At 35.7% G+C, this 16,385-nt stretch overlaps 1 protein-coding gene across 1 annotated transcript in view; it reads right to left on the bottom strand.

Moving 5' to 3' along the window:
• The window catches only part of brinp3b (bone morphogenetic protein/retinoic acid inducible neural-specific 3b), a 38,542-nt gene extending 28,420 nt beyond the window's left edge, over nucleotides 1-10,122 (bottom strand). Inside the window, exons 1-3 of the mRNA XM_051132280.1 lie at nucleotides 9,733-10,122; nucleotides 9,378-9,654; nucleotides 376-566 (exon numbers count right to left, since the gene is read on the bottom strand). Coding sequence (XP_050988237.1) covers nucleotides 376-566; nucleotides 9,378-9,610 — 424 coding nt within the window. The 5' untranslated portion in view covers nucleotides 9,611-9,654; nucleotides 9,733-10,122. The remainder of the gene's footprint in view (nucleotides 1-375; nucleotides 567-9,377; nucleotides 9,655-9,732) is intronic.
• Between the last annotated feature and the right edge of the window lie 6,263 nt (nucleotides 10,123-16,385).

The following is a 16,385-nucleotide window of genomic DNA, read 5'->3' as shown; positions in this document are numbered from 1 at the left end:
GTGACATCAGCCAAAAAGGTAAGTCATTTCAGAGGCGACACAAATTATTTAACCAAACTGCATTTTTAAAGAAAGGTTACAAAGACAAGCCTTTTTTTTTCTTTGGAATAGCATGCACTGATGAAATGTCCATTAATAAATTAATCAGGGGGAATTTTGAGTTCAGAGTCTGACCTATTAAGTTAATCTAGGAACTGAAGTTATGAGTGTCATATCCATTAGACAACACTAACCCCAGTGTTCAATAATTCATAATGTCATGTCAACCTCTACTGAGACTATATAAAGATGTCCTTGCAACTCAGGAACAAGGCAAGAATGAAAATCTATTTTGCAGGGATAATAACTAGCTCACACATAATATCGTTTTCTTACCTCCCAGAGTGGCAGAGAGCAGGAAATGAGTTCCGTATTTCTTAATGATGGTGTCGGTAATTTTCTGCAGGCTTGGCCTTCTCCCCAGAAGCCTGATGTTATGGATAAAGTCGGGGTCAAAGGGCACGGCCACCCCATTGCCTTCTTGTCTCTCCGCAGCAAGGCTGTTGACCTTCCATCGGCCGAACTCCCTGTGAGTTCATAATCATTTTTAGTTGAGATGTTATATGAGCCAATACTGGAGCACAAGTAATCAGCACGTCCTCTCGCATTAGTCATTACAGTCACATTCATGTCATCCTCTCCCCAATCTGGCTCTTCTCCACATCTGTCCCTCTCTCCATGTTTATTTGCTCTATTTCTATTCCAAAAAGCTCTTTTGGGCTCAACAGAGCAGCCAGGACGGTAGGTGGTATTTCATTGTTTAGAGGCTTGAAGAGCCTCCATAGGGAGCCAGGTGCACAATCTGAGCACATTTCGACAAAGCACAGAGGATGTAATCCCTTAAGATCCTCCTTTAAACTCTGTGTGGTGCCTGTGCATCTCGAATTGTGCATATTAGGATGCTGAACAAGGTGAAGCTTGTAAAACCGCACTAACCAAACGGTGAGGTGACGCACTGCGTTATAATGTTGGTTACCTTTCCTTTCAGAAGCATTATCTGATTATGCCCTCACACAGAATAACAAAAATCCCTTTCTCGATTAAAGGAAATACTGTAAACTAAAATGCATACTGTACACCCACTAAACTACGAAATAGGTATTGTGGATAGAGAATGGAATCTAGTTTCTTTCCATTTAAATACATTTGCATCTATTATTACGCAGCGAGAGAGCTCTGTTTCAAAGTTTAGTCATCTGATATTCTGTTCTAATCCAGTCTGACAGAATTTGTTGCATTCCCTGAAGCTCACACTCAGAAGGTAGATCTTCAAACAAAGCATCCCACTCGTGCGTCCCTAATCGCTGTAGCAAAATTTGAGAGAGAATGTTAAACTCTTCTTTTTTGGGAAATGATTCTGAACTTTTTGTGTGGAAACACTCATTTAAAGCATCATATTCCAGCTTCATGATCTTATATCTATCAAATGAAAAAAAAAAAAAAAAATCATACCAGGCAATTAAGGATAAATCAGATACTCAAGAGTACTTTTTGTCTTTAGGGAAAATATCAAAACGTTTACATGCAATTTAATATAATTATTAAAGGAGAAGTTCATTTCCAGAACAACCATTTACAAATAATTTACTCACCCCCTTGTCATCCAAGATGTTCATGTCTTTTCTTTCTTTAGTCGTAAAGAAATAATGTTTTTTTTTTGAGGAAAACATTTCAGCATTTTCCTCCATATAATGGACTGATATGGTGCCCCGATTTTGAACTTCCAAAATGCAGTTTAATGCAGCTTCAAACGATCCCAAATGCGGTTGTAAATGATCTCAGTCGAGAAAGAAGGGTCTTATCTAGTGTAACAATTGGTTATTTTAATAAAAATAATAAAATGTATATACTTTTTAATGCCAAACGCTCGTGTTGTCTTACTCTGCCTGGACTGTTTTTGTTCCGGCTCATGACATTTAGGATGTGTCGAAAAACTCCCATCTCATGTTCTCCCTCAACTTCGAAATCGTCCTATATCGCTGTTTTACCTTTCTTGTTAAGGCTGTTTGATCTTCTTTGCATGCTCACTTTGCAAAGACTGGGTTGGAACGTCTGAAGCGATGTAGGATGATTTTGAAATGATTTTTGAAGTTGAGGGAGAAAATACGATTGGAGTTTTTCGACATACCCTAACTGTCTTAAATCAGAATACACAGAGTTCAGGGAGAGAAAGACGAGACGAGCGTTTGTACTTAAATTGTATTTTTTGACCCTTCTTCCTCAGCTGGGATAGTTTACAACCGCATTTGGGATCGTTTGAAGCTGCATTTAAACTGCATTTTGGAAGTTCAAAATTGGGGCACCATATCAGTCCATTATATGGAGACAAATGCTGAAATGTTTTCCTCAAAAAACATAATTTCTTTACGACTGAAGAAAGAAAGACATATATCTTGGATGACAAGGGAGTGAGTAAATTATATGTGAATCTTTGTTTTGGAAGTGGACTTCTTTAAGGCTGTCGATTTAATGTGTTAATTTCTTCTGATTAACTATAGAAAAAACTATTTTTTTATTTTTTTTTAATTGTTCTACTCAACTACTACACCCTGGCCTCACCTACACCTGTATGTCATCTTACATTGCACACAACTTCAATAAACAAGAAGATAAAACTGTTTTAATATTTAGAGACATTATTGTCAATATTGTCTTTTTTAACTTATTTTGCAAATGAAAATAGTTCCAAAGAAAGCCATAGCAGAACTATTATGCTTTTCCGAGAATAAATAGCAGTGTTTTGTTACTGAAAAAAATCTTTTTTTTTTTTTTCAAATATTCAGTGAGCCATATAGACTTCTTAAAAAGTCACTTGCTTCTTAAACGAATCAATCATTTGAACGAATCGGTTAAATGAATGACTTAATGACTCTTTTTAAAGCCTCCTACAAACTGCACAATTTTAGCAATCCTATAAGATCATTGGGTACGACACGCATGTAAACTGTACGATGATGACACCTATTGATTCGTAGGCTATGATGCATGTTACTAAAGAAGAATAAAATGTCATCAGCATGTGCTAGTGGTAAACAAAAAGAACATAATGAATCACACTTTGGCAGGTGCATTTTTTATGTGTGCTGAAAAAGTGGAAGTGGCAAAAGAGGAAGGAATGAGAGCTTGAGGTAAGCATTTTAAGTTTTAGCGCCATGTCACGTTGATTTTGTGTTGTGTTTTTATTGGCTGGTCAGTAAACGTGGGTCGTGGCAGCACACACACTGTGTGATGATCAGGCTGAATTTCTGACACTGTCAGAAAATGATCATAGGCTGTCTTTGGTCGCAAGGCCATGACAACGGCCATCTTTTAACTTTTTTCACTGAGCAATACAGGACCACAGATTAGGAGCCATGATCACAGAAATTGCCGCGATTTTTTCACAATGCCAATCTTTCCTCTGGGACAGCCGAAAATCGTGCAGTATGTTTCGGGCTTTAGACAGTGACCTGCCACCACCTACTAGTGGTTTTAGTGTCATTTTAATTTAACTTTAATATTCATTTTTTTAAATTCATACCTTTTTTTTGGCATTTTTGCCTTTATTACGATGGATTATGACAGGAAGCGAAGTGGGAAAGAGAGGCGGGGAAGGGATTGGGAAAGGGCCTCGAGCCAGGATTCAAACTCAGGACACCGTAGTGCATCAGTGCTGTATGTCGACGCACTGCCCACAAGGCCATCGGCACAGACATTAATAACTATTTTTTATCATTATTTATGCAATATTCAATCAAAACATTTCTTTCTAAGGGTACTTTCTGTAATATTTTCATACTTTTAGCACAATGACTTCTATTAGGGGTCATTTCTCAGCTAAAATTAATATGTACATTTTTAACAACCTTAATAATTATGCAAGGGGCCAAGTTTTATCTCTGTTTGTACAGTTCAGTTCCTCTCCACCGCTAGATAAATGGCATTTAAAAGTTTAACATTTAATGTTTTGGAAAAGATCTTAATTTGTATTAGCATGAGCAAGATCAGTAAGCTTTTAATAGTTTGAGAAATGTAACTTTTTGTATGTACTGCATTTTGAAAGGTTGTAAAATGCAAAAATGGAATGTAAATATATAAACGTTTTTTTTGTTTTTTGTACATTCAGATTCAGTGTTGGGGGTAACGCATTACAAGTAACGTGAGTTACGTAATATTATTACTTTTTCAAAGTAACTAGTAAAGTAATGCATTACTTTTTCAAATAAGTAACGCCAGGTACTTTTCCCCCCATTTACTGATTAAAAGCTCTCCTGATGTTGAGAGAAATCGGGAGTAAGATGTTAGTTCTAGAATAAATGTGAACATGCATCAAATCATCTCACTCACAAAAAACAGATTCAGTATTCCTCAAAACGAATAAAAACAGAGAAATTCAACTCAAAATATGACGCAAACCTGCAATAATTAAATGTGTTAAATAATACAAATATCCTTTATGCATTTAATCCCATTTTATTAACCATACTAATAAGCAATAATTAATCAAGATAATCTAACATTTGTTTTCCTTTTTTTTCTTCTGCGGTCTACTGTACTGACGTGAATTTACTTTTCTCAAAGCCTGAGGCTTTTGGTGTGAAAAGGCTTTTACATTTGCCAAAAATAGAACTTTTTTTTATTAAAAACAAACAAGCAAGCCCTGCCCAGATTTAAAAAGTAACTCAAAAGTAAAGTAACACGTTTCATAAAAAGTAAACTAAGTAACGTAATTAGTTACTTTTTAGGGAGTAATATATAATAATATATAATATTGTAATGCATTACTTTTAAAGGTAACTTTCCCCAACACTGTTCAGATTCCAAAAATGTATAATGTCATGAGAAACATTAATTCAGTCGGGTGTTTTTGGCCTTTAAGAATGAGTACTTTTATTTGGCAAGAATGCATCATTAAATTGATTAAATGTGCCAGTAAAGACATTTTCTAATGTTATAAAAGGTTTATATTTTTAAATAAATGCTGTTTTTGAGCTTTCTTTTCATCAACAAATTCTGAAAAATCACTTTCCACAAATATATGAAGCAGCACAATTTTTCCAACATTGATAATATTCTTCTTGTTCTTTGAGCAGCAATTTGAAAATTCAGCTTCAATCACAGGAATAAATTACATTTTAAAATATATTCAAATAGAAAATAGTTTTTAATAATCATATTTCACAACATTACTGTATTTGTGTATTTTTCTGTTCAAATAAATGCATCCTTGGTGAACATCTTTCAAAAATGTTTTTAAAAAAATCTTCCCGACCCAATCTGTCTTAATGATCATTTAATATCAGTGTGTCAAATAACAGCACATTCGATTTATAGCCACTACCTTTCGCCTTATGGGAAAATATCTCATAATTTATATACAAATCCAGTTACTGGTATCCAGGCAGTGTACAAATTGCATGGCAAGCAAAAAAAACACGCCTCCTCTTCTCAGGTTCCGCAAGACCACACCATTAGATCAATATTTATTATTTTCTTTCATCCTATTTCCCACATTCCCTATCTCCATTACAAGGTTATTAGTCTCCACACTGGAGAAAACACAGGAGGTTCCCCAACCTTGGCTGAAGAAATCTCTCTTTGGAGATTAGCAATTAAACCACAGCCCTCTATACTAGGGACAGAGTTTAAAACTCATGGGAACCAATCCAATCACTCACATGAAGAGCCCTATCCAGAGAACAATCATGAAGGGAATGGAGGATGTCATTATCACCAATCAGCCCAACGAGGGATGGTGTAAGTATCAGATGAGGCGCCTGATGAGCACTAGCGTCGAGCACCTAAGCCACTGATCACCACCGACAAACCAGAGAGGGCAAAACGCTCCTTTGCTGGAGAGCTCTCTGAGAGCCTGCGGTGCAGACCTGAGGGCACCATGTAATCAAAAGCCACAAGCTATTTTGTAATCAGAAGCAGAAACCAGAGGCATAAATGAAGATGGGATCAAGAGGAAAATGACGCTAATAAGAATCTAGAGTTCTGCCGCAAGACTTCGTGAAGGTGCGTAGGTGTGTTTATGCATTATTACTTATTGTTTGGAGGAGGTATTTATTAGTCATTTCTAAGGCGCCATGCTGAGTTTATGATACTTGACGTCTTTTCAGCAGGGATATTATATAGAATTGTGTTATGATTTGTATGGGTCTAGCTAATATATGAGCCCATGAGAACATATGCATCAGTAAACATTAGGAACAGTGTCACACCAACAATTGACAAACTGTGTAATAGTGTACAGTGGATTTTCGTATCACGAGAGAGAAAAAAGACGTAAGACGGCACCCTCAAACCCTCAAGTCTGTTGCAAATTGAATAAAAAAGTACTTTATTGAACAGGCAAGCCCTAATCTGATTGGCTACATGGCTTTACACAATTTCCAGGAGCTGGGGTGCACAGAAAGTCTTGTTTGCAAGGTATAGGGTTGCTAAAATCACAGAAAGTCTATGGGATGTGGGAAGTATCTTTGCAAGATACTTGAGTTTTGTTTGAGAAGCTTGCAATCAAGTAAACTAGACATATTTGACTTCTATATTCCATTTGTTTGCTTGCCTACTCTTAAAAATAGTGGTTCTTTGTTGGTGTTGATACTTCAGTAAAGAACCTTTATCCTCTATGCAAACTTTACATTCCACAAAAGGTTCTTTAGGTTATTAAAATGTTCTTCAAACTAGGAAAACTGTTCCCTGAAAGGTTCTTTGGGAAACCCAAAATAGTTCTTCTTTGGTATCTCTATGAAAATACCCTTTTGGAACCTTTATTTTTAAGAGTGATCTGTAAAATTTGCATGTACTCTAGGAAAAAAAGGTTCAAAAGCTGTCACTGTACCTTTTCAAAAGGTACTAATATGTACCTTTAAGGTACAAAAATGAACCCCTAAGGGATGAATAAGGCATAGCCTACCTTTTAAAAGGGTACTGACCAAGTGACAGCTTTTGTACCTTTTATTCTGTGAGTGTGTATTAGAATTTCTAATTATGATGTCTACATACATTTCAGATAAACCCGCCTCTGAACAGCTTGTAAAAGTGAGCTGTGGTTAGTTGTTTTCCATGTCAGTCAGACAGTCTCTTGTTGTTTAAGTGGGCAGTTCTTGGCTAGAATGTCCTGCGTGGTTTTGTGTGGGGGGAAGCAAATCCCAGTTACTTAACCACGAATTATGAAAAATATCCAATAGATTTGATATTTTTAGAAAGAAAAACACTCCACCAAAAGGAACATGCACAGACATGCATATATTCAGATGTGTCATTTCACCAACTCACTTCTCAAGAGAAACATCACTCTAGCCTATTTTATCCTGCACCATGAAAATTTCACTTTGGAACTCCTTCCAGAGAATCCTATTACTTTACCCATGGCAAAATGATAAAATGTTCAAATTATTTAATTAAAATTCTGTTATTTACTTATTACAATCATTTACTTTTTGTTTTTCAGTTTTCTTTCAAAAGGTGGGATTTAAAAAAAAAAATCTCTGAACTGCTTAACAATACTGTAAAGTAATTCAATCTATTTGTGCACTTAGTTCTGAAGTCATACAACAGCTTTGATTTAAGCAATAATTGTGATTAATTTAACTGAAAATTGTCCCTTAAAGTCTCAAATTTAAACATCATTTGTCATCAAGTGCCACTTTGAACATTAGTGATGTTAAATTATTTGCTTCTCACTCGCCCTGTGACTGATTGAGACGTGTGAATGCATCTTTTTAAATGGGATGGGAACATTTTCACTGAAACATAACTTATATTTAGCTCTATTTCTCAAACAAAGTTACTGTTTGCCTTCATAGCACTTGAAATGTAATGTGTAAGATGTTTTTTTTTAATTATTATTGTATAATATTTATCTGACTGTTACATTTTATGTTCTCTTGGCATTTTAATTTAATTTAGCAAATGCAATAAAAAGCTACACAGTTTTTCTTGCTATAAAAAGCCAAATCTATCAGAAATAAATAATTAACCACTATTTGTTTTCCCCTATAGATGGGTGGAAGTCAAGGAATTTTTCAATGCGGAAGTAAGCCGCTTTCTGCGAATGTGTAAGGATTCTGGTTCATCAACCACTATAGGGAAATAACGAGAAGAATAACAAAGTGCAGTAAACGGTAAAACTGTCTGCACTACAAACCAGTGTGTTCATAATTTTAAGATAACACATTAAAATAACATGGTAAGACATACCAGTTTGCAACATCAAGCAGCAAAATGAGCCATTTTGTACAGCTAAAAGTAGCTGGAAGAGAATGACACCGGAAACCAGACCCATTGATTATACAAATGTGACCCTGGACAACAAAACCAATCATAAGTAGCATGGGTATATTTCTATAAATAGACAAAAATATACTGTATGGGTCAAAATTATAAATTTTTCTTTTATGCCAAAAATCATTAGGATATTAAGTAAAGATCATGTTCCATGAAGATATTTTATAAATTTCCTACTGTAAATGTATCAAATTTAATTTTTGATTAGTAATATGCATTGCTAAGAACTTCATTTGGACACCTTTAAGGACGATTTTCTCTTAGATTTTTTTGCACTCTCAGGTTCCAGATTTTCAAATAGTTGTATCTCAGCCAAATATTGTCATATCCTAACTAACCACACATCAATGGAAAGCTTATTTCTCCGTCTTTCATATAAAAAAATGGACCCTTACGACTGTTTTTTTGGTCTAGGGTCATAAATCTCCGCATGCGCTCTTAATGGAAAAATAAGGTGGGTAATACTAAGCAACCGCTATTTGTTATCATTTTCCTATTTCAAAGCTTGAAGCTTGGGCTTCCTTTGTAACTATTTTACAAAATATATATATAAACAAATTCAAGTTTTTAACATCCATTATTTATATAAATGATAGCACTTTATTTTACAGTCCAGTTCCTTGTGTACAAATACTTATTATAGCAATTACAACAACTAGGTAATAACTAGGTACTAACCCTGGACCTACCTCTAAACCTAATGTAGTTATTATATATTAGCAGAACTTTCTAAGGCAGGTACACTGTAAGTAAACGTACTCTACTATAAAGTGTAACTGCTGTATAATAATGTGAGAGGAATAGGAGCAACTCCTTGAACGCAATCAAAAGATTTGAGTCACCTGTGGGCTCCAGCTTAAGGCGAATCAGTCATGCTGATATTCAGTACTGAAGCACTCTAGCCCAGGTTAAATAGACACTTAAGAACGCCTTAAAGAGCAAAGCTAAGGGTGCTGGAATCTGACCCTGACCTCACACACTTCGGCGACAGTTCACATAATCGAATTACACGCGTAATCTCAGAACTCATTCTTTCACATTACTGTTTCAAAGACCTGTCGTACCTGTATATTTTGTATCTGGTGGTAAAGCCGTGTTGGTATCGCTCGGTGAACTCAATGAATTCCTGAGAGCGATGGAAAGGACCTTTATCGGACAGCAGCCAACCGAGCGGTTCCGCGGAGCCCACATACACAGTCAGAGAGACGAGCACACAAGCCCAGCGGAGACAGATCACCATCCCCTCCCATAAGAGCATCAGGTCAGGCGGTCTAGGACCAACACTCCGAGCCCACATCCTTCAGCCATACATGCTTCCTCCTCGCAAGTCCCCGTTGTGTCCTGTAACTCAAAATAATAGGTGTTTCAAACGGCGATCTCAAGTTAACATCACACAGATTTCGGAAAGAGGGGCACTACCTGACATGAGTTACACTTCGGGTATCCGAAACACAGCGGAAACAACACTTGGAAATCCTCCGACCAGCTGTCCGCCAAGGAAAGCGATCCTGTTCGTTAGAGGTCTAAAGTATGTCGATAAATTGTTTTCTCACATCAGGTTAAAGCAGGTGCGCGCGCGTCCCCAAATCCACGCTCCCGCGCAATGAAAGAAGTTGACGCACATCTGACAGAGGTAGGAAAAAAATGTTTTATGCGAAACGCTTTTTGCAGGAATAAAAAGTGAGATTTCTTTAGATCCCTCTCTTCTCTCTGGGGGAGCAGGTTGAATGTTCTTTCGGTCTTGATCCGCTGTAAAAAATGATGGAGCATGAATGCCGGTTTCCCCACGAGTGCATCTCCTGCCTTAACAGTTTCACACTGAGCAATACATATAAAGCATAACTCTTGTGCCCCCACCCTTTCTCTATTTCTCTCACCCTGCATGCCCCTCCTTCTGCGCATTCACCTCTTTTTGTTGGAGAATGTGCCCTGGAAAATGCACTATGATGTGCTTTTATTTTTCTCTAAGTTACAGAATTGAAAAAGGTAAGTCACTTGCTTTAGCTTTATTGCAAAATGTGGTGCTGCTATAACGTTCGTGTTCTTTTGGGGGTCTCAGACACCAGCTGTTTTAATAGCCAAAAAAAGTAAAATAAATAAATAAAAAACTACAAATTACATTTCCTTCCTATTTTACGTACAGAATCTTATGAGAAATCAGTATAAACACTAAAAACAAGTTGATAACCTGCTTTAAACATCCTCCAAATTTAGATAAACATTAAGTAAATTAAATAAATAAATGAAATTATTTTCATGGATATACGCTGTGATCATACACATACACATACACACACTAAATGTACAGTCACTATCAGAACACAAGAGTTCCTTTTCTCTGCTGTGCGCTGTTATAAATAGTCTCAAAAGCATTGATTACAAAATGATGAGGGAAAATAACCCCAGAGTATTAGGTTTGTGGAGAAAAAAGGATGTATTAGAGAAGAACTGTTTCATATTCACAAAGAGACTAAATCAATCAAGCATGGGATATCTGTAAGTGCTGGAATATCATCGTGCTATTTTAGTGCTACTCTGCTGGATTTTTAATTGGAATGTTTTGACTTCCAAACGCGTGATACATTTTAGATACAGTGTTTCCATGTACCGTCTGATGTTATTAATATTTCAAGTGAGTTCCTGTCAGATACAGTGGGGTTTAAGTCTGAGACCAGTGCAGTTATTCTATTTTGCATTTTTCTTAATACATTGTTATTACTAATTACAGTATGTATGTTATCAGCATAACAAGTTGAGTGAAAGTTTAATTGAAAAATGTCAGAAATGGTGTGCTCACTTTCGCTTCCAAAGAGCATATTGAGCTTCAGTTAAGGCAAGAACTTGTGAGTCACATGATCAATGTCACAGAAAATCTGTGAGTGTTGACATCTTATGGAGTTGACAAATTATGCTTTTTGCACTATGTTAAATTAAAGGAGAAGTCCACTTCAGAACAACAATTTACAGATAATGTACTCAAACCCTTGTCATCCAAGATGTTCATGTCTATCTTTCTTTAGTCATAAAGAAATTATGTTTTTTGAGGAAAACTTTTCAGAATTTTTCTCCATATAATGGATTGATATGGTGCCCCGAGTTTGAACTTCCAAAATGCAGTTTAAATGCGGCTTCAAACGATCCCAAATGCTGTTGTAAATGACCCCAGCCAAGGAAGAAGGGTCTTATCTAGCAAAACCATTGGTTATTTTCATAAAAATAATACAATTTATATACTTTTTAATGACAAATGCTCGTCTTGTCTTGCTCTCCCTGATCTTATTATTCTGTATTCTGGCTCATGACAGTTAGGGTATGTCAAAAAAATCTATTTTGATCTTATTTCTGGTCGTATTTTCTCCCTCAACTGCAAAATTGTCCTACATCGCTGTTCTACCTTTTCTGTTAAGGGTGTTTGATCTTCTTTGCCTGTTCACTTTGCAAAGACTGGGTCAGTACTTCTGCAGCAATGTAGGATGATTTTGAAATAATTTTTGAAGTTGAGGGAGAAAATATGAGTTTTTCGACATACCCTAACTGTCTTGAGCCAGAATACACAGAGTTCAGGGAGAGCAAGACAAGATGAGCATTTGAGATTAAAAAGTATTTAAATTATATAATTTTTAATGAAAATAACTGATCGTTTTGCTAGATAAGACCCTTCTTTCTCGGCTGGGATCATTTACAAATGCATTTTGGGATAGTTTGAAGATGAATTTAAACTGCATTTTGGAAGTTCAAACTCGGGGCACCATATCAGTCCATTATATGGAGAAAAATTCTGAAATGTTTTCCTCAGAAAACACAGTTTCTTTACAACTGAATAAAGAAAGACATGAACATTTTGGATGACAAGGGGGTGAGTACATTATATGTAAATTGTTGTTCTGGAAGTGGACTTCTCCTTTAAGTAGCAATATCGTTTTCTATTGTTTTAGTAATAGGAATCAATTAGATGTTTCTTTAAATTTTAAAATAACGGTTATCTATTTAAATATATTTTAAAATGTAATTTCAGCAGCCAGTAATCCAGTCTTACTTGTCACATGCACAATACAGTTGTGCTATATATACATTTTCTATATATATCTCAGGAATAATGGCAGACAGGTTGTTTGGATGGATTAAACAGAGCAAATCCAATGAAATTGTACTTTTCTGTTAACAACATTCTAGTGATCATCTCTGATTAATTTCACAGTGGAAGATTTGCCATTTTAGAAATGAACGGCAGGTAAAATAGTGCATTTTGTCCCATGTCTGAAGAATGAGTGAACTATTCGCTGTGTGTGACCTAAAACTCGAAGTGAAGCTCCAACCAATTACAAAAGCAATTACAACATTAATTAAAGTGAAATTAAAAATACTCTGGACACTTGGAAATATTCTCCACGAAAACTTAAAAAGTGATCACCGCTCTTGGGAAAGTTGCTCACACTTAATCTTCACGAGCAATTCATTACCCTCAAGCTTTTGAAGATAATTTCAGATGTAATGAAAGTCTGTCAGCAGAGGCAGAACATCAAATGTTTGCTCTGTGTGTCTCTGACATTATTTCTGTGAAGAGCAGAGTTGAGAAGGGGAAATGAGTTTCCCTTGAGGCTAAAGACTGTTATAGTTTCCAGTGTTCTGGGTCTTTGTTGTCTGTTTACACAGTAATTGAAATGTTCCTAAACCTTTGCCCTGCCTTACTCTTCCCTTTTCCCCCTATTTCCCATTATTTCACTCTCTGTTCCTCACTTTACCCTCTACTCCCTATTCCTTCCTACCTCTTTGTTGCTCCGTTTCTTTCGTTGTTTTCCTCCTGCTGCCTGCGGAGCAGAGGGATTCAGTCACTGTAGCTTATTTGTGTGGTAATCATCTCCTGCACCTCAGTAGCACAGCCGGCATAGGTGAACCGGTTGCATGGCTACGTCCTCCATCACGGAAGAAAGCTTTTTTCTTTTTCAACCAAACCAAAAGAATGTGGAGATGCATGTATCTTTGTATCTCCAAGAAATAGGTTTGTTGGTTTGGGTCACTGCAGGACTATGGCTGTGTGCATGACACTGAATTGAGTTCCTAAAGAACCACGGCAGGAACTTTATGCAGCAATGTTTTGCAAGGGTGTTTTTACAGTGATCCACTAGAAGAACCATTTTGGGTTCCCCAAAGTACCTTTCAGTGAACTGTTCCTAAAGCAACCATGTATTTCTTAATGTGAAGTACATGTTAACAATCTACAGAATCTTTTTTCCACTATAAAAAAACTTTTGTGGAATGGAAAGGTTCCTTAGATGGTAAAGGTTCTTCATAGAACCATCCCAGTGAACAAACTTATTTTTTAAGAGTTTATGAACTCATAATAAACAACGCTTTTTAGTGCAAAATATATCTCTAGCCTGTGCTGAGCAGGATTATGAACAAAAAAGGAAATGAGCGGAATTATTATTATTTTATTTATTTATTATTAGTATTTTTAATTGAGGGAACTGTTTAAACTGGAATGTACACTGTAAAAAAAAAAAAAAAAAAAAAAAAACTATTTGTTGAGTCAGCTTAAAATAATTTGTTACTCTGCTGCCTTAAAATTTTAAGTTCAGTCAACTGAAATAAGTTTAGTCAACTTGAAATGTTAAGTCTTAAGTGACAACTTAAATATTTGTGTTCGTTAAACTTAAAAGCAACTTAAAATAATTTGTTACCTGCCTGCCTTAAAATTTTAAGTCAAATATCTAAGTTGTCACTTAGTACAACATAAAATTTCAAGTTCAATTAATCTTGTAGTTGACTGAACTTAAAATTTTATAGCAGGCGGGTAACAAATTATTTTAAGTTGACTCAACAAGTTATTTTTTAAAGTGTAGTACAGACAGTTAAATGATTTTTACCTAAAAATGAACAATCTATCATCATTTACTCCAAATGACTTTCTGATTTTTTTTTCAGATTTCAGAGATATCTTAAAACAAAAAACATACATTCTGAAAAAAGTAAACAAAAAAGAAGGATGTAAGAAAACTTGTGAATGTAACTGTATGAATTCATGTGAATTATAATTACAATTTTTGAAATTTTATTGGTCTTTTGGCTTTTAAATGTGCAGCAAATATGTTTGCTCAAAAATATAATGAAGAGAGTGCATCAAATTCAGATGAGGAAGTAAATAACAACAACAACAACAAAAACTTTGGTGTTAAATATTTAAAGAAAATAATTGAAGAAATTGTGTGTATTAATCTTTTAAAGTAACACTGTCCAACAGCAACACCAACGGACAAAAGATCAGAGTGTTTTCTTTGTTTCCTAGGAGAAACAAAAAATCTCTAGAGTCACTAGAGATCAAACAGTTCCTTCATGTACTGTTACTAATGGTTCAAAAAGAAGGTGATTTTTAACAATAATAATAACTAAACAGCAGCTAGTTACAAATAAAAGAACAATTTCATCTCAATGGACATGACATTTGCAGTGAAAATGTTAAATGTAACTTCACTGAGAAAGAAATCAATGTGGAACCATTATTATGTATAATAATCCTGAATCTCCTGCAGGTAGAGCCCAGGTGTCAATCTAGACACGTTTCCTATGCTTTAAATTGAGAAATCCACTTACATTTTAGATGTGATAAAAATGGACATGACTTTTTGATAACACACTTTTTAGGAAGCTTGTGATTCGAAATGCACAGTTTAGAAACAGTAATAGCCACACAGAAAACCTGCCCTCGAAACACACAGTACAGTATAATCTTTCGTTTTTCATAATTGTTCTCATATTAAACAGAAAACAACAACAACATGCACCCAAAGTGACAGTTCTGAAAGCAGCAATTAAAAGACAATGGGAAACCAGCTAAAGTAAAATGTTTTGAAACCAGCAGTTCCCTTACTATATACAGGGAAAAACTGTATTGGACATTGTAATTTTATGGTAGTCTATGGTAGTTTTTGGAAGTGGAAAAACAACGTAAAATTTACAGTGAATAACCATAAATTGACATTCCCAGAATTCCCTGCATTACATTAGTTTTTTTTTTTTTTTTTTTTTTTTTTTTTTTTATTGTACATTATTGTATGTTGCATCTGCTGTTGTTAAATTAATGTTTATTGCATTATTTGAGTTTCATGTGAGTTACCATGATGGTGTTTAGTGTTTGTGTGAATGACACTGTGCATCTTCTACATTACTATTTAAAAGCTGCTTGTCATGGGCTTTGATTCATCATGTGACTTTCTCTTCACCACCTGCTTTTGGTGGTTATCAGTGTATTATAAAGGTACAAAACAGATTTCAGTACTTCGAAAGGTTGGTTTATTTACATTATTTCAGTTAATGAAATTACAGTATTTAAATGTAAATTTAAGTTAAAACCTTAAAACCTAAAACATTGCTACCGTATTTTTAACAATAAATTCTAGCAACCACAGCTGCCGATTTTTTACAGTAATTTTTACGGTATTTATTTTTATTTTTTACAGTGCACTTAATTATTGAATTCAGATGTTTTAATTAGTATAATTGTGTTTCCAATACAATGACATCCCTAGTAAAAAAAAGCATGCAAATAATAATAATAATAATAAATAAATATAATAATAATAAATGCACTGATTTTATACTAAGTATAGTTCAACTCTAGTAACATATTTAGTAACATATTGCTTGAGGCTTACTGATATATAAAAAAAATTTATCCATCCATCCATCCATTTTCACCCGCTTATCCGGAACCGGGTCGCGGGGGCAGCAGTCTAAGCAGAGACGCCCAGACTTCCCTCTCCCCAGACACTTCCTCCAGCTCTTCCGGCGGAACACCGAGGCGTTCCCAGGCCAGCCGAGAGACATAGTCCCTCCAGCGTGTCCTGGGTCTTCCCCGGGGCCTCCTCCCGGTGGGACATGCCCGGAACACCTCCCCAGGGAGGCGTCCAGGAGGCATCCGGAACAGATGCCCGAGCCACCTCAACTGGCCTCTCGCGATGTGAAGGAGCAGCGGGTCTACTCCGAGCTCCTCCCGAGTGACCGAGCTCCTCACCCTATCTCTAAGGGAGCGCCCAGCCACCCTACGGAGAAAACTCATTTCAGCCGCCTGTATC

Source organism: Labeo rohita, chromosome 2 (genome assembly GCF_022985175.1).
Source record: "Labeo rohita strain BAU-BD-2019 chromosome 2, IGBB_LRoh.1.0, whole genome shotgun sequence".
In the NCBI taxonomy this organism is placed as follows: Eukaryota; Metazoa; Chordata; class Actinopteri; order Cypriniformes; family Cyprinidae; genus Labeo; species Labeo rohita.
The sequence above is the reverse complement of the archived record's forward strand: the minus strand, read 5'-3'. Positions and strand labels throughout refer to the sequence as shown.